We start from the raw sequence: 19,140 nt of genomic DNA, 5'->3' as shown, positions 1-19,140 counted from the left end.
GTAGACTCATATCTGGCATTAAGTGCCAGCATATATGGTCTGTCTTATTTCTGAATTGATAGACAGGCACAGTTTTAGCTACCTTTGTTTTGGTATACTGTTAACTTCACTTTCATAATGATGTCATTTGTATCTAAACTTACATTTCTTTCCGTTTGTTTCATAGCCACCCAAAATGCACAATTTCATATTCTCTTTTCTTTACACATGTATAATCCTTCTTTTCGATAGGTAATGTTTTAAAAGGTATTTTAAAATACATTTTCATATATAAAATTAAAAGTTGGTTTCTCTATATCTTTTTCGATTTCTGCTATCTTTTCTGTATTAAGACAATTCCAAAGATCTATGATACTATTCAACATCCATAGTTTACATGCCATTATGGAGAGACATACTAGTTGATGAAGACATGTCAAGGTTTACTAGTTGCTCTATTTCAGAAATGAAGAAAGTCCCTCAAAGGTGTAGAACGTACCATTTTGACACAATCTTTCTATTTGGATTTTCTACCAGATTATACTCAAATAAAATCTTGTATTAGTATATAGAATGAATTTCTCGCCATGAACCCCAGGTTTCTGTCCAGTGTAAGATGATGAAAGGGGGTGGGGATACTATGCCCGAAACGATTATGTTATAAATGAGGCAATAAATGATAAAAGCGTTGAAACTGTATGGCTTACCTATATATATGATACTTTAGAATTTGTATTGCATTATTCATAAACCGCTCAGGTGGCCTAGTGGTGGAGCGTCCGCCTCGGATGCGGGAGGTGGTGGGTTCGATCCCCGGCAAAGTCATACCAAAGACATACAAAAAATGGTACCAACAGCTGCCTCGCTTGGCGCTCAGCATTAAGATGTTAGTGTTAGGACTGGTCGGCCTGGTGTCAGGATAATGTGACTGGGTGGGACATCGTGCTACATGTCTGCGGCATGATGCCCCAGTGCTAGACATTACTATAAACTGCCACAGTGCAGATATCGTAGCGATATGACGGACAAATTGTTAAAGCTAGGTTAAAAAAGTCCAAATCACACGCATTATTCATAAATTTCATAAGAAACTATAACGTTCGTCTCCATTCTTCATGTGTACTGAACCTGCAAAACTTGTCTTCTTCGCAATATATATTTTTACTGACACGATTTGGCACTAATGGTCTTACGTATAAGGCATTAATATCAGCATTGAAAGAAACGTAGTTAAGAGATCACTTCCAAATCGTATCGGGACAAACATATGATTTAGGTGAATTTAGAATTTATTGTTATGAAGAAAGATTCAGTAATAAATATAAGTGGGTGTTATGTACCAAATGTTCCTCTTTGTGCTGTAAATCAGAAAGTTTTAATAGATTTTTGTCATGAAAACATGCAACGTTTAGGCTGAGCCATGTCCCATTACCATTCCATAGCATATAAGTTTCGCCTCATATACAATGAATTTTGTATCTAATTCGTCATTTTCTATTATACATTTGATGCTTTCTTCTCAAGGCTGTAGCAATTTACAACCTTGTGTGTCTGCCACACATTCAGGGTTTGATCCATGCTTACAATTTGAGGTTATTGTACAGAAAAAATGATTTTGAAATCCTTTCGAGGGTTTGCTCACGGCACTTTTCAGTTATCAACTCGTCACCTTTATTACCATTTATTTAAAACATATTTGAAATACAAGCATGCCCTTTATGAGCGTGGCAGTTTATTTTATCAATCTATGAACAATATTCACGAAATACATGGAACTACACAGCAAACTATTTTATAAAACATCATATGTGTATTCATCCTACAATATTTATAGGTTACTGCATTTATATGGGAAAATATGAACGAGTTTTGGGATGGAATACTGCACGAACTTGTGAGTACAGTATATCCCTCCGACAAAACAAGTTCATATTTTCCCATACAAATGCAGTAACCTTTTTATTATATGCTCATTTTTTTATTCTACCTAAGGTTTAATTATGTAAACAAAATACACTATAAGAAACAACGTAAATGAATGAATGCCGTATTCCAAACTAAATACACAAGCGCAGATTTGTCTTTACACAATGACATCATTATTAATGGGCACATAACTCCGCCCAGATAAATTTGAACTTAGTCGCGCGCTCGACATAACTTTCGAAAGAAAATGGCGTGTCTAGTTAAAATTGAAATTTGCAGTCATATTGTGAATGAATGAATGTGCATTGCAACAACTGTTCCATTTGATCTGGAATGAATATATTTTGGTATTTTGTTTCGATTCGACGAAAATTTGTGATTTTGAACTGGATTCATCTGTGCAAGTTATAAATGAAATACATCGGATTGATGTGGCGCAGGAGAAGCGTCTTTACGTCTGCAAATGTGTTTCTGTTTCTGTCATTGAATATTTGAAATCATAATGTGGGGAAAATATAAAGTCTTTCAATTTGAATTATCAAAAAGACGCTATGGAATTTAATGCTTATTTCATTTTGAGTGCAGTAAGGAGGATGCAATTCACTTATCATCGAAATTACAGCACAATTTTGAAATGTGTAATCCAGATTGAAAACCGATGACATGGCTCATGTAATTCGGATTTGCAGAATTAAGAAAATACATTTTGAGGAAATTCAGGATGTAAAACTGTAAGTATATTCTATTTTGCCATTCTTATCACCAGCTAAAGAAAACAGTATATGCTTTGTCACTTGTATGTTATTTGTAAGGACCTAATCTTCCGTCTTTTATATAATGTAGCTAGCCTAAATCCGTAACATTGTATCAACGCGGAATGTGCCAAAACAGCGGGGGGGGGGGGGGGGGGTTGTGCAGTCAACATGTTTTAGTTCATTCAGAAACAAATTTAAACAACCACAACGTAAAGAGCCTCTTACGCGAGTGTATATGATTTGTTTACAAATCAAAAGTGCTGTAGTCTGCGTCATTGTTTACAATAGAAAGTAGTTCCTTTATTCACGTGAATGCTATATGTGTATTGTCGCGCGCGTTCAGTATCGGGGAATATTGAACGATTCTGACAATATAAAGTTAACGGGGGAAAAAATGAGCATATAACAAGTTTACTTATTTAATCAGACACATGAGGAAATACAAATAATGTGAAATTATATGGCGGTATATATGTCAGTGTGCTGAGAAATATTTTCGTCATCACTATTTCAATTTAAATTTTGACACTAGTTCGTTGTATCCTGTAAGAAGAAATTCATCGCCTCTGGAAGTGAAAGAGAGACTATCTGGATATTCTAGGATTTCCTTAGAGAACACTTGTAAAGGAGCTCCACTTGAAGAAACCTGATGAATATTGCGAGACTGCTGGCCTACAACATACAAATTGTCTTCCCTGTCCGTCGCTACTCCACTTGCGCCATCCAGTGCCTGGTGCTCATATCTGAATATTAGAGCCCCGTCCAAACTGTACGCATACACTGCGGCCGATTCTCTGTAAGACGAAACGTAAATACGTGTCCTACTGTTATTCACAGTCAAATGAGAACAATAACGTGTATAACAAACTTTAACAGATGTTTTCTCCGATCCATCCATGGCTACAATACACCAGTATATAACATTGTTCCTCCATCCACTTACAACTAGCTGATCTCCAGACAGGGCGGCTATCCCGTTACAACTCAGACTCGTCTTAATTATCATCCCCGGTTGTATGGAGCTATCCACAGTCAAAAGTATGATCTTTTTCTCATTACCAAGTGTCACTGCTACCTTAAATCCTTCCAGAACACATAAGCTAAAGGGTGTTGAAGTCAATGTATAGTCAGCAATGTGCTTGTATGATGAATCATACAGTCTACATGCATAATTATGGTTATCTACAAGCATGATTTTATCATCTGGTAGAAAAGTTATACCACTGTACATAGGAGTCTTGTCAAATGGGTAGTCTGCATAAAACTGTCCAGCGTGTACGGGCTTGCAGTTCTTCAAAGGTTTAAAGCTGAGACATTTTTGTGTGTTCTGATTTCCGTCCACACTCGTCTTTGCTTGATATGCATCATGACTTAACCCGGTTGCCATTACTGCTTTCTCTGTAATGAGAGGCAAATAATAAGATTTAAGACTGTGTTTCTTTTCAACAATGTCAATTTTAGCGATATTGGTCTCGCTATCTTTCATCAAAGACAACAGGCGATCATCAAGACAGAGCTTAGTGTCAACCTGTCTAATTTCACAATATCTCTCCTTGACAGATGCGTTATAATGGACAAGTTGTTCTTCAATTTTGTGCAGAGTGGTCAAGATATGAAGAGGAGTGCCATGTGCCAAAACTGTTTCTAAAAGATGTAGGGAGTTTGTAATGGAGGAAGTTATGGATTCACATTTTTGATTTTCTTCATGTCGGACTATTGACTCCTCTTTCAGAAAAGCATTTTTCTCTATCGTGATTTTGGCTTTTACATTGTCGAGTAAAGTGTTTATTTTCTTCCTGAGCTCCTCGATTTTATCTGGCATGTTATTCACGTCAGCTTTAATCTTTTCAAATGATCCTTGATTTTCATTTTTAAATTGATCCAAGTGGGACTTAAGTTTTTTTAATCGGTCCACAGCTGTATTTGCTTCTTTTTCCTTCAGTAGTCTTTCAGAATGGTCTTTTAGTTTAAAAACTTTACTGCAGTCCCTATGGACGTTGTAAAAACATTCAGAGCAGCACATGCTACTGTGGGATTTGCAGTAAAACTCGAGCTCTTTAACATCATGCTCGGGGCAAGTGACACTCACCGAGAAGTTAACAGCTAGTTCGGGATCTGTGAAAAGGTCTTGCATATTCACGACTGCATGGTCTCTCAATGCCTTGTTCTTCCTATGCACCTTTTCACATGTTGGACAAAGAGCTTCTTTACATACTGTACAGTAGCTGGTAGCTCCCACAGGGTTTCCTGCACAGAAACAAGAATCACAGTTCTTATCTACTTTCCTTTTTTCTGGTGGTAACACAGACAACAACACAGTGTTGTATGGATAATGGTCTGCCCACATATCTACAGGAATATCAGGGCGTGGAGGAAAGGTTTCCTTTCTACACTCTGGGCAATAGAAACTGGCCGCTGGTTTCCCCTCAGGTACATTTTTCACAACGTATTTGTGTAAACAATGTTGACAGTATGTATGGAGGCATGGTAAATTCTTTGGTGCTGTATAAACATCAAGACAAATCGGACAACGTAACCCTTGAGCGTCCCAGGAAATGAGAGTTACACTGTTAGCCATGATAGTATAATGCAGAACACTGCCTACTTGATATACCGTCTTTGTAGATATTTACTTAGACGTTCTGGTGATTGTTCGTACTAACATTTTACTTCCTGGTCGTTTAAAGTCTCGTATACGGTTCATTCGGTAGTAAATTAAATCTATTTTTAATACAAGAAAAGTGAATGGAAAGCGACACCCATTTCTCCTTTGGGCACATTTTTCATGATGTATTTGTGTAGACACTGTTGGCAGTAGCTATGGAAGCATGGCAAAGTCTTTGGGACTGTATACACGTTGAAACATATCGGACAACGTAACCCTTGATAGTGAGATAATACGGGTATTACACCGTCAGCCATGAGAGTAGAATGTACAAGATTGCCTTCACCTTAGTGTTTCATTATAAATGCTCACCTGGTCGCCCCTGTTAGCATGGGCTATTTGGGTCTTTACGTGTTACTTCCGAATTCAGGTGACTGGTAACGTGTATACAGTTTGTTAAAGGGTACAATTTTACCGAAATCCAATGGCAAAAACAGGACTTATTTTCATTCAGGCACACCGTGTAAACATCAAAACTACCTTGCCTACGTAATATCTGCTAATACATGCTTGGCATGTTTTATTTATATACAGGGACGTCCAACCTTTGTTGGGTGGAAGCCAAAAGAGATAGAATGTTTCACGTCGCGGGCCGCATGAGCAACAACAATTTAAAAACTATATACAAAAATCCCACACAATTATTGCACGATAGTACTAACATTTGTATTACGTAGTTGCATACTGTTCTTAAACAAGATAGTCACATGTTGTGGTGGATACATAAAACATCATCACAAAACAATACAGAAGAATGGAATAAGTATTAATCAAAATGCATATTTTCAAAAGGACTGCCTACATAACCGCGGGGCGCGAGACCCGCTAGTCCCGGATTAGACTCCTGTTACAGATCAATACAATTAGTCTCTTGAGAACAATCACTTTTGACAAATCGTCGAGGACAATGCATTCTGCTTTCAGATCTCGACAACGTATGTATCTATGAAGTTATATATTTGTTTGTGTAAATGCATTTATGTTTGTATGCATGTATATTCATATGCATATCTGTCTCTGTCCGTCAGTGTGTATGTGTGTATTTTGTTTGATAGATAAATCTGTCGCTGATAGCATAAGTACCAGCTGCATACGAGCAGCGCACTTGCACAGGGTGCCATTTTCAGAGGGGTGCAAAATCGGAGAAGAAAAGAGGTGCGAAAATTAAAACTGGAGCTAAACTGCAAACAAAATTTTTTTTTTTTTTCTTCATATGAAAAATTCTTTAGCGGTCATAACTTACATTTGTTACAAGGTGTTTTGCTAGGAAATATTTTAATGATACGGAGTGGGGGGAGGGGGTGCCAAATGTTTGCTACGCACAGGGTGCCGTAACGTCTCGCGCTGTTCATGATTGATACAGAGATTAACAGATATGTATATGTGAATGTATGTAATATCGAAATATTTGTTATTGATTGGCTGGTAGGTAGCTTACTAATATAAGTATGCAAGCAATATAACAAATATTCAAGGTCACTCTTTAAAGCGGCATATGTTTCCAATCTGTGTTGTTGTTTTTATTATTATTATTATTGAGTAGCATTGGAAATCACATAGACTATTGCAACAATTGATCAATAAGAACTCTTATCAGTTTTTATTTCATCTAAACGGTCAGCGTTTATTTATGCAATTTAATTATTTGTATTAAATGTTCAACACAACAACAAATCTCAATAAAATGTCCTGGAATATGGCAAAATTATACACACACACACACACACACACACACACACACACACACATATATATATATATATATATATATATATATATATATATATATATATATATATATATATATATATATATATATATACGGGAATATAAATTTTCTTCTGTTTAATGTATATTTGTAATTCTCTATAATTAATCCTATAGCCCTTGATTTCTGTCAGAGGAATCCATACTGACTGTGTAGACACAAATACTATGAAGTGACGAAAACGGCTTATGTACCTATTTCATTTAAGAAGTTTATTAAGGAGAAAAATATGTCTGTGAAAAATTACATAAAAATACCGTCTTGACGTAACAGGTCCCACGCTTTTGTCACGTTTCGGGGATGTTGTGTTACACTTATAAATTCTGTCTGTTTGGTATTACATATACCTTCAGTTTGATGCATGACGTTTCTAGTGTTGCTTAAATCATGCGTATTAATATCGTTTCAAAACTAAAATAATATAATGCAACCATTTCTTTCTAATACACTTGTCCATGTTGTAAAGGCTTACATCTAGCACATCATAAGCTACTGAGGGGTGAGAAGAGTTGCAAACACTTATCCCGATTGCTTTGAAATTTCGACCGGTTTACTGGTGGTCCTCAATAGCTGTCACCTTTTCTCCAAATATTTGGTGGCGTCCTAAGGTTAAATGGGTTCCTAGGCTGTTTTGTAGCTACAAGACCTCAAGCACCGAGGGCGACCGCACCGTCCGCCCCCACCCCGTATGAACACTCGAGTTTAGTATCTCTCCTACTTTCCTGTAAAGAGCCTGTTTTTGTCACTTGCCTACACCCCAACCCCCATCCTAGCTTTGTGAAAAATCGCCTACGTTACACCAAGGTGAAGGTGAAATACTATGCAAATTTAAGCGGCAAAGAAAGAAGCTCCCATCGGCCCTCCCTTGGTATGGTGCCCTTGAGTAAATGTGCTACTTCCCACCCACACCATTACCACTTGTTATGAACTCCTAACACGACAACCCAGCACCAAACATAGTCTAGGCACGCAGACATGGAATTCAACGATTATTAGTGTTTTGGAGTAGAAAAAATCCAATACGTTGCGCTCTCGTTGTAACATTGTATCTCGATATTTAATCCTGTTACACTGGATCAAACCAAATTCGATGGCGGCGTATGAAAATAGTAGGGCGGTTATATTAAGATTTTGTAAAGAATATTGATTAACAAGCATCTAAATAAGCTGATTAATCGAGACTTAATGGTAATCAGGGACTCTTATAATTTGTTGGTGTAAACAAATACTCCAAAATAACATCTTCAGCTTAAATAGTCGGTAGTACATGCATAAACATGTATGACACGTATTTTAGCTGAAGCACCCGGGGAGACGATGGTGGTCCCGACAACGATTTTCATGCAATTTAATTTTAAGCAGCTTTTTTGGTGAACCAATACCTTCGTCGCCCGGAGCAATCGCGACAGCAAATATTCGTCTGCTAATCTTTATTATTTCCGACATGTTTTCACATATCATTCCCACATAAGTATTCAATACACATACATCACATTCATCATTCGCATGATAGCGTCTGTACTGATGTTCGAGTTGAATCATAGTTGACTAATAATATAAATGAGACAAGCACAAATTTTGATTCATTATTTTCGATTGGACTCTTTACAAGCAATATATAACAGGAGGAAATGGTAAGATTGTGTAGCCAACTTGGTGTATACAACAACAACAACCCCAATATTCAAAGATATTCGTGTATCTATGTTGTTTATTTAAATGTGTATGTGTATGTTCGTGTTGTTTTTTATTATTATTATCATTATTTTTAATATCCTGTACGACAAACATTTCAAAAATGTTTTTCCTTCCGGACGATATAATATATAATTATTCCACCCGGTACATATTTTATAACAACTAAGCTAAGCAACACAGAAGTGTTGACTTTAACGATCGTCGAGATAAACACTAAAACCCTTTCTACATTTGATAACACATATCTCACACGACCAGGCGAAGTACAGATAAAGAAATGTGATATCTCCAGTTACTGATTCCATATAAGAAAAGTATTATCCTGCACGATATATATTAATAAAACATAAAAATATTTATATCAACATCATCTTCACGATGAAAATTGTTATTATTCCGCGCATTTTAAAAAGAGTTGGGTATATTGTGATACGCCAGGTACTTCCGTCTATCCGTTTGTCTGTTTCAAAATATTCTATACCATCGTATGGAAAGTTACGAAATTCTTTTGCTATGTTTTACCTGTGGTGACCATCTACAAGAGGGACTGTCGTTATAGGCTCAAGTGCCCGTGATCCTCTTGATGGGGTTAAAGGTCTAAAAACAATTAAATAACAATGACATTTGCAAATATGTTCTGACCAAACGTAATGGAACTCAGCTGTAGCAATATACCGCTTCGCACATTGGACGGATTTATGTATGATGATCTCAGTATAATCCTAGCTGATTGGCTTAAAACTTTTCTATTGGTTAGGCACTGACTTGGACACAACATTTAAATAGTCCATATTCAGCCAATATAGGTATGTCAGAAAGCTTGCCAGTAGCTTCTCGTCGGTCGGTGGTTCTTTCCGGGGTTATTCCTCCACCATTAATACTGTGTGCTGAAAAATGGCGTTAAACCCCACAACAACAACAAAAAACAGTAGACTGTACAGAATATGTGAGACAAATTTCGTTTCGTTTAGAGTCAGAATTGTATCACATATTTACCACGTAAGTATGCAGTGGTTGGATAAACTTTTGTCAGTTTGGAGACCGGTTTATTTCCACATTCTTCTCTGAACAGAGGTGAGTTTATTTACTTCTGTAAGCTAACATTTAATCCACGCTTGTATATAGTGTGGATTCTATGTTACAGATATACCGCCCCCCTCCACCCCAACCCATCCACACCCCACTTGCTATCAAATGAGAAATACTCTTAGTTTTACTTCTTCTTGTTCTTGTTTTGGAGTTTTGTGCCATTGTTCTTATGATGATATTGAGGTAAATGACACAACAAGCCCCTATGGGGGCTAAATAGTCCATGTTCAAACTGCCGATGTAATTTTCCTCAGTTTTCTTTCAGTAGCCGAGTTGAACAATGGCCGCCAAAATGTTTTAGTGAAAACGAAACATTCCAGAAGGCGGGGTTAACAAATTCATCCACGATCACAGCCAATCAGTAAGGAGAATACTGCAAAATAACTGCATCGACTTGTTTGGACCAATTAGATTTACATAAAGTGATATTTTGCTATAATATAAAAAATATTAAACTACACACAATATAGGCAAATTGTACCGACTATGTGATCAATGTGTGTGTGTGTGTGTGTGTGTGTGTGTGTGTGTCTTTGAGCCTGGAAGAGTAGAACGTTACTTTGAAAGCATGTCTTCATCTTAGAAACAGCAGCAAAAGTAATGCATTTATAATCAAAACTGTGTTGCATGATCAAGAGACTGCTCCGATGGCCTAGTGGTTAGACAGTCCTCCTCGGATGCGGGAGGACGCTGGTTCCAACCTCGACGGGTCATACCAAGGAAATATAAACATGTACCTGCAGCTACCTCGCTTAGTGTTAAGCCTTAGGTGGTTAGTATTATGACTGGTCGGCGTGATTGCAGGATAATGTGACTGGGTGGGACATGATGCTACATGTCTGCGGCATGATGCCTCCGTGCTAGAGATCACTATATACTCTCACACTGCAAATATCGTAGCGATTGGACTGAAAAATTGTTAAAACTACGTCAAAAATATATATATATATATATATATATATAAAACATTCTCAAAAACACACATTGCAATCAATATTGTTTTTATTTATTTATCAAATTTTCACTGCATTCTGTCCTTTTCAATATTAAGATGTCGGGGGTGGGGTGTGCACAAAGAGACGTTGTCTAGAGACTTACCTCATATAGTCATTCATAACATGAAACCATTCTCGGATTACATCTTTTTTCGTCTATCGTCCGAATGGTATCAGGACTGATGATACATGTTTAAAGCAGATCTAGAGTATGTTAAGATATGCTCAGAAGCGATATGAAGGTCACACTATCCCGTTGTTAGCTATGGCTATTAACAGGCAAACCCTAAAGGTCACACTATCCCGTTATTAGCTATGGCTATTGGCAGGCAAACCCTAAAGGTCACAAGTATCCCGTTATTAGCTATGGCTATTGGCAGGCAAACCCTAAAGGTCACACTATCCCGTTATTAGCTATGGCTATTGGCAGGCAAACCCTAAAGGTCACAAGTATCCCGTTATTAGCTATGGCTATTGGCAGGCAAACCCTAAAGGTCACACTATCCCGTTATTAGCTATGGCTATTGGCAGGCAAACCCTAAAGGTCACACTATCCCGTTATTAGCTATGGCTATTGGCAGGCAAACCCTAAAGGTCACACTATCCCGTTATTAGCTATGGCTATTGGCAGGCAAACCCTAAAGGTCACAAGTATCCCGTTATTAGCTATGGCTATTGGCAGGCAAACCCTAAAGGTCACACTATCCCGTTATTAGCTATGGCTATTGGCAGGCAAACCCTAAAGGTCACAAGTATCCCGTTATTAGCTATGGCTATTGGCAGGCAAACCCTAAAGGTCACACTATCCCGTTATTAGCTATGGCTATTGACAGGCAAACCCTAAAGGTCACACTATCCCGTTATTAGCTATGGCTATTGGCAGGCAAACCCTAAAGGTCACACTATCCCGTTATTAGCTATGGCTATTGGCAGGCAAACCCTAAAGGTCACACTATCCCGTTATTAGCTATGGCTATTGGCAGGCAAACCCTAAAGATCACACTATCCCGTTATTAGCTATGGCTATTGGCAGGCAAACCCTAAAGGTCACACTATCCCGTTATTAGCTATGGCTATTGGCAGGCAAACCCTAAAGGTCACACTATCCCGTTATTAGCTATGGCTATTGGCAGGCAAACCCTAAACATTATGACTTTTAATTTTGACATTATTCTATAAGTAGAAGCAGAAAATAAATATACATAAATGTAGAAATCTAGTTTGTTTCACTGCACATGAATACACGATACACTTGATTTGATTGGTGTTTGACGACACATTAACACAACCAGGTTATTTAGCGCCAAGGCAATTCTTGTCAATGTGTGAATAATACTTATAGTATGTATAAAACTGAAATATAACCCGAGCAATACCCATTATGTGGACTCATATATATTTAGGAACTTGCTAAATTCTGGTGCTCCACGCACATGTTGAAACTAGAGACAGGTAGGCAAAATCGGATTCAGACAAATAATAGGCACTGTGACTTGTGCCGGAAAAATAATGTGTATTAAGTAGAAAATGACTACCATTTCGTTTTTGTTTGTCCAGCATGCTAGCAGTTACGTAAGAAATTCTTTAATGAAGTTTATTATCAGGATCCATCTGGAAAAAAATGTGAATAATTGTGAATGAAAATTCTTTCTTACATATGAATTCGGCTTTTCGTCTGAATCCTGAATGATAGTAGCACCTGAATAATATCATACATTGATATACGAATGTTAAACACCACATATAATTTCTGTACACCATGACTAACACTGTATTTACTTGCATTTTGTAATATGGCCGGTGGCCTAAATTACTGAATAAAGCAGTCATATATTATTAAGACAATTGGAGTTAAGTCCCCCCCCCCCATTAGCACGCCATAGTGGCCGAATCGGTCTGATCCTATGGTAGTATTCAGCACCTTGGGGAACATCGCGACTACTGTTAAAACTAAGGTGCGCTACCGCGTCGGTTGATCCTGACCTGTCTAGACAGCATTCAATACACATCAATTTACTCTCAAATCTGGCACATTTTGTAAATGCAAAGAACTTCACTTTACACTTGTCACTAACTCAGAAGTACATAATACGTATAGCGCACCCCTATGTATCAATGTAGGGCATTAATTTGGGCCTTTCTCTCTATCTCTCCATCCATCCATCTGAAGAAATAATACATAGCAGCGACATCACACATCGATAAAATCTCGTCATTTTTCATCCTGAATTGATAGTCATATCAATACGGGGTTTCCACTAAAAGACTTATTATGATGTCTAGTTGTTCCAGAACAAAAAGGATACCACAATGTGATCCTATATGACTATCATGACAGCCATCTTTTAAATCTAGTAACACTACTTCTTTTAAGCAGAAAGTACTTTTATCATAGTTTTCACCTGACTACTCCTCATGGTTTCCGCAAAGTACCAAAATGAAAATGGTTCCAATCTGACATCTAACATGATCAACATGGTGTCCTTGAAAAGCGTGTTACTGTTGTTACTCCTAAACGGGTGATCATATTGGCATGGGGTTTTCACCAAAATACGTCTTACAATCTCTAATTAGTCCTAAATGGGTGCTCATATTGACATGGGGTTTTCACCAAAATACGTCTTACAATATCTAGTTAGTCCTAAATGGGTGCTCATATTGACATGGGGTTTTCACCAAAAGACGTCTTACAATATCTAGTTAGTCCTAATTGGCAATGATGGGAATATTACAGCTAATATGGTTGCTTCTGTAGCCATCTTCAAACCCTGTTATTGCCTCTCCTCCAGGATCAATGGTCATATCAGGTAATCTGAACGTATCTGAGATGGTTTCATCGCTGAGTAGTTCAAAATAGGAACATGTATTTTCAATGATTCCTGTATAATCTTTCCATTTGGTAGAGCAAGCATTAATTCAAAATGTGATAGAAGGCTACAAACATATATTACAGTCGCGAGAGACTGCATAAGAATATCTGACGAAGGGGTTTGAGCAAACATCTGCGTCGCTGATTAAACCCACTAAAGAAATTGTAGTACTTGCCGAAGATATTATAAGAGCAACAAATGCAACCTCACAAGATGTGACAGTGTTCACGGTTACAGAAAAACTACCTGGTCTAATTCGTAAGATAGCTATACGTACCAAAGATTTTTAAAAAGCAAAGAAAGCAACTGCGGAGACTATCAAGCATATGCCATGCGATTGAGGAAGTCAACGAAGGCGTTGAAGAATTTGGAGAAGCCCAGGGTATACTCGTAAAAGGTACCCAGGCACTTAACAAAGACATTAGAAAAGCACTTTCTAAAATTGCAGACGTGCCACCTGACTACAAGTCAGGGCTGCTAACATGGCCTCAAAATTATTTTAAGAAATTTTTCGTCAAACGTTCTCTGAAAATACCTTTGCGTATTGCTCTTAACATGCCTCCAGTCTGGAAACAGCACATGTTAAGAAAGCCATCAAAGACAAATTCTGCACACATGAATACGGAACGGCCTAAAATGGTATTCAGGGAGTTACTGTAAGGCAAAATGTACTGGTACTAGGTGGGCTCAATTTGTGCAAAGGTTTAACGCATTTGTGAGTGAAATAACTGAAGAAGGCGAATCGTGATGGAATGAAGTATGGCAAAGTATTACATCATGAATACCGCAACTATTTTCTAAACATACAGAAGACGAACTTGAACAAGCATCAGCACCTGCACAAAATCTATTCAGCGATTGGCTAATGAAACAAAATATACCTCAATTTCGCTCAGAAGAAAAAGAAAAAGAGTGGATAAGCAAACAACTAGAAGAGTGGCGACAAATATAAATGCCTTGGTCAGCAGAAACCCATAAAGGTAAACAGTCTAACCAAATATATATGGAAGCAAAAATGCAAACATGGAAGTAGAACACCACTCTGATAGAATGATATCTGTTCCGATGGAAAAAAGAATAAACAAATACGACAACTTTCTAATCAAACAACTAAAAATGAATGACGAATATCAGCAAAACAAGTAAATGGCCTTGGTGGTGGACTGTGTGACATTAATGACCTTGCGGGTCGATTGGAAATACCTGTGGAATCAGTTAGTGTGGGCAACAGTGAACCCGAGGTCATTAATGAAGTTATATCGGTCCTTGCGTGGGGACAATCTACTGGTGAAACGCTTCATGTTTTGCATGCAATCTATGCTTCATTGCAACAGGCGGTTGTAAATACAGCCCAGAGCGTGACCACGATGATTACCATTTCATCTACAAAACCAGAATATGGTTAAACTCTTTCTGCACCTGTGGCTGCTGAGGAATCACACACACTTGAGATCGCACTAGCATCTCTGTGAGTGTATTACAGTTGGCCCAATATCCGATAACAACCGTTTGGTGGACTTTCCGCAAATAACCCATTTGTCTTTTCAGCAGACACTGGCACGAACTGGCATATTAATGAGCTTCCCTTTGGCGAGCACGACATAGATTCGATTAATGAAGAAATTTGACAAAGTTCAGCGCTGATTGGTAAGGACTCTAAAATTTATATATGTGCCCCATGAACCCATGCTCAGTTCTGTCATCGCCATAGGAATCTCAGATGTATGCGTTTGATATTGCACGGTCGTCAGAAAGATCAGTTTTAGGTTGGCCTTACCACATTCCAGATGATAAACCATTTTTGCATGTGGGATATCGTACCGCGCCTGACAATGTGAGAATTACCAACGCAAGTCAATGTAACCTGTGACGCCATCAGCGGTAGTTATGAAAGCAGGTCTGAAACGACAGGCGTAGTTGTTCAGTGTTAAATACTGTCTCGGTTTTCTCTGACCGTCGAAACATGTGATTTGATATTGATATTCTGCCCCATGTGTATCTTCCGTGCCATAAGAATCGACTGATCCATGTTCATTTTTCTCTTGTAGATCAAGGTGGGTTCGTAGTTAATCTGCGGTTTGAAACGTTGACAATACTACACATTAGAAATCGACCTGACATTTAAAAATAACAAAGACAATCAAAAATGGACGTGTGAAACCCATTCGCGTAGCTAATCTGGAAAAAAAACTGTGTACATGACATATTACGGAATGGGCTAGGTGATGTTCTTTGTGGATTATTTGCTAGCACACGAAAAACACTCAAAGTCTTATCACCGCTGCATCCATTGCTTCACAAATTACAATGCAAGTTGTGGATGGTGTTGAAAGTACTACGGAGGATCGACTAAAACAACAGGGTTCGCCAGCAATTCAGTCGCTTCGAGATCGAATACGACGATTAGTAGTAATACGAGCACTATCATCAAAGACAATCCCAGTTACATTACCATCGACGGAATCAATGTGGTCAACAGTTAGTAAAATCATTCATGAAGCCGCTCTGCAACGATAGTCAGATTCGCCAATTGCATGCCTGGCAATGGGAAGTGGATTTGGACGTTAGTAGTAAAACGGTCACGCAGTGGTATTAAAGAAAATCAATAATGTATAGTTTTTACAATGGCACAGTTCAAAGATGTATTTGAACCATCATTTGACATGGGAATGCCTGTGTTAGTGGAGCAAAAAAAAATATAGATTTCCAGTATTATTAATATCCGGCCAGAGGCCGGGAGGCCCCAATAAATTAGAAACAGAATTGCATGTACAAGACACTTTAGGTTTTTCCTTCCGTGTGAGGCAGTTTTGAAGTTTAAGGAAGAGTGGTACAGGTTGACGATGCCAACTACCCCGACAATGCCCAATTGGGAGTTGTTAACGGTATAATGGCGTTGTTCAACCGCGCACGCTATTCCATCGATGGGAAGGAAATTCAAATCAATTTTGGACAACATTGATTGAGCCATAACGATTCTCGGACTCGCCAGATACAGCAATGACTATACGAGAACAGCTGGCCCGACAATTATGTTTCTTAAAACATGTAACTAACAATGCAGATCATAGTACACAACTCATGATTCTTTTGCGCTGCAGGCCGCTGATCACACCGCCGTGTTGAAAGCCCCAACCAGACTTTAAACCTAGGATTTGCACAGCGTCTATCGCAGCTCATCGATGATTTGCTGAGGTTTTCATGCCTAATTCGCCTCAGTCATATCTTTGGGTTTCGCAGAGATGTTCGCAAGGTGACATTTGGAGCCAAACACACAGTTATTTTGCTTCGTGAAAACTACTCCAAGGATGCAGTTTTTTTTGTACGGGAGGTGCTGCTGGTAATGTTGTATTAGAAAGGGGTGCCATAGCAGCAGAACACACAATAGTCGAGATTTAAGTATTCTCTAGGCAGACGTTTCTTATGATTCTGTAACGATAGTGCCAGTAAAAAAGAATAACTGGTTAGAATTGCGTGTACAAAAAATTAAAATAAGCGATTACATTATTAAGAGGTGAAAAAATAATCAAGTCGAACAAAAGTTGCAGATGAAATTGCCAAAGAACCGCCTTGATCGTAAAATACAAAAGCGTGTGTTTGGTTGCAAATGTTATTTGCTGTCATGCTGCTGCAGTAACTTTTTGTCCTGGAGTAACTGGAATTACGAAAACATCTACCACTGTAGATGCGACTGCATTAACTTATGTGTGTCTATTCCGAATTGCTTGCGTCCACACAGGACAGTCTCAATGCGATCAGAAAATTATACTCTAGCAATCGATACTAAAGTAATCAGTTCGGCAGAGTTTTAGACTGCTGGCGAAATTGTAAAAGCACTGACAGTTACGAGCACAAATAAAAAATAACAGCGCAGATTTACAAACAGAAAAGTCAAATAATAAAACAATCTTAATGCATTGTGTATATATAAATCGCTACCATAGGCTTGCCTGTCTGAGTACACTCTGCGGGATATTTTTGTCGTTTCTACAATCACTTAAGACTGAAGTAAGTAGTATGAAAGGCTGTGTTCTTGTCCCCAGTGGGGACCTCTTTGTGGGCATTTCCATCTGGACAATACTCTACCCACTATGATTGGAACGCTCGCGTCACAGGTGTGCATACGCATTAGAGGTAAAAATTAAGCGAAAACAACAGACAACGCTTTCATGGGAGTTAAAATTTCATGGTGGGTAGAGACAAGGAGAGGTGGAAAGGCTGCAAGGAGAGCCATTGTGGCGAAAGCAATAGTTACATATTCCTCTGAAGAAATGAACATTGTGAAACTTGTATGATACTATATTTCTGTGTTTGCTGGATCTTACGCTCGACTTTGGAGATTATAACGTGGAAACCACTAAGAACCCATAGGTACACATTCTGGGTATGAAATAATTAGTTTGATGAGAAATATTCCCTTTCAAAATTGCTAGTTAAACGCAGAAATATCAAAATTGTTCCCCACGTTTTGGAATATGGTTTTTTGGGGGGATTTCTGCTTAATTATGCACTGAATCAGTCTGTCTATAAACATTTAATATTGTGGATAAATTTAATGGAATAATTTTTTGCTTTTCTGTCTAAATATTTAAAGCAATAATTAGAGTTAATGATCGTCTGCGAACATTTTAGCCTACAAAATTGTAGTTGTATATATAAAATTGGAAGATTATTTTGCAAAGTTGAATTAACTCAAATATTTTTTATTTATTTACTTTTCCTGAACGGGGGCCCCGAGTGGCCGAGTGGTCTAAAGCGTTCGCCGTTACGGATCACTGCCATCTCACCTCTGTCTGCACCGGTTCGAGTCTCAGATTCAGCCAATGTAGATATGTGAGAAAGCATGCCAGTAGCTTCTTGTGGGTCGGTGGTTCTTTCCGGGGTTTCCCGGGTTCTTCCTCCACCATTAATACTGGCCGTCATATATAGCCTATCGTGTGCTGAAAAATGGCGTTAAACCCCATAACAATATATATGGAAAAACAATTGGTACCGTGATGCCTACATACAGTGTGGTGAGACGAAAATCAGCTGATTGTATGGTACTAGGGGCATAACATTATGCACCACCTCATCGCATTTCAACCATTCCTTGTCTTAAGCAACAGTTAGAAGTGGGTTTGGTAGTAGATACAGACATCGGACATAAATAATGAATTACATTAACAAGTTTTGTAACTATAAATCTTTTTTCTATGTGGCTATGCAGCCAGCAGTAATAAACAAAGCTGCACTGTTTCATCGATGTTACTTTGGGGTAGTTTTTCCAACTAAAATAAGTTTACAATGTAAGATGTACCCTGAGGGGAAGTGTGAGTGGGGTGGGGGTCAGGTGACATCTTTTTTCGATACAAGTCGAATAATGATAGTGAGTATACTTCCTAAAGTGGTAAGT

The 19,140-nt window shown here is 38.2% G+C and overlaps 1 protein-coding gene and 1 long non-coding RNA gene across 7 annotated transcripts in view; one reads left to right on the top strand and one right to left on the bottom strand.

The window, feature by feature from the left end:
* Positions 1 to 3,065: 3,065 nt before the first annotated feature.
* On the bottom strand, positions 3,066 to 5,238 carry LOC149790804 (uncharacterized). Its single transcript, XM_089973269.1, has one exon. The coding sequence runs from the start codon at positions 5,236 to 5,238 to the stop codon at positions 3,166 to 3,168; it is 2,073 nt and encodes a 690-aa protein (XP_089829395.1). The 3' UTR covers positions 3,066 to 3,165.
* A 682-nt stretch (positions 5,239 to 5,920) lies between these two features.
* The window catches only part of LOC149790803 (uncharacterized), a 49,087-nt gene continuing 35,867 nt past the window's right edge, over positions 5,921 to 19,140 (top strand). For 5 of the 6 annotated variants that reach the window (XR_016423910.1, XR_016423909.1, XR_016423905.1 and 2 more), the window contains exon 1: positions 9,741 to 9,865. This is a non-coding gene — a long non-coding RNA (uncharacterized LOC149790803). Of the gene's footprint in view, positions 6,261 to 9,740; positions 9,866 to 19,140 lie in introns of those variants that run through there. The other variant, XR_016423907.1, reaches the window with a different exon arrangement.

Source organism: Sinohyriopsis cumingii, chromosome 10 (genome assembly GCF_028554795.1).
Source record: "Sinohyriopsis cumingii isolate HCF-2022 chromosome 10, ASM2855479v2, whole genome shotgun sequence".
NCBI classification, from domain to species: Eukaryota; Metazoa; Mollusca; class Bivalvia; order Unionida; family Unionidae; genus Sinohyriopsis; species Sinohyriopsis cumingii.
Note: the sequence above shows the minus strand (reverse complement) of the source record. Positions and strands in the feature narration are given on the sequence as shown.

Coding starts and splice junctions, on each gene's coding strand:
- LOC149790804 (XM_089973269.1), bottom strand. CDS start 5,238: ATGGCTAACAGTGTAACTCTCATTTCCTGGGACGCTCAAGGGTTACGT.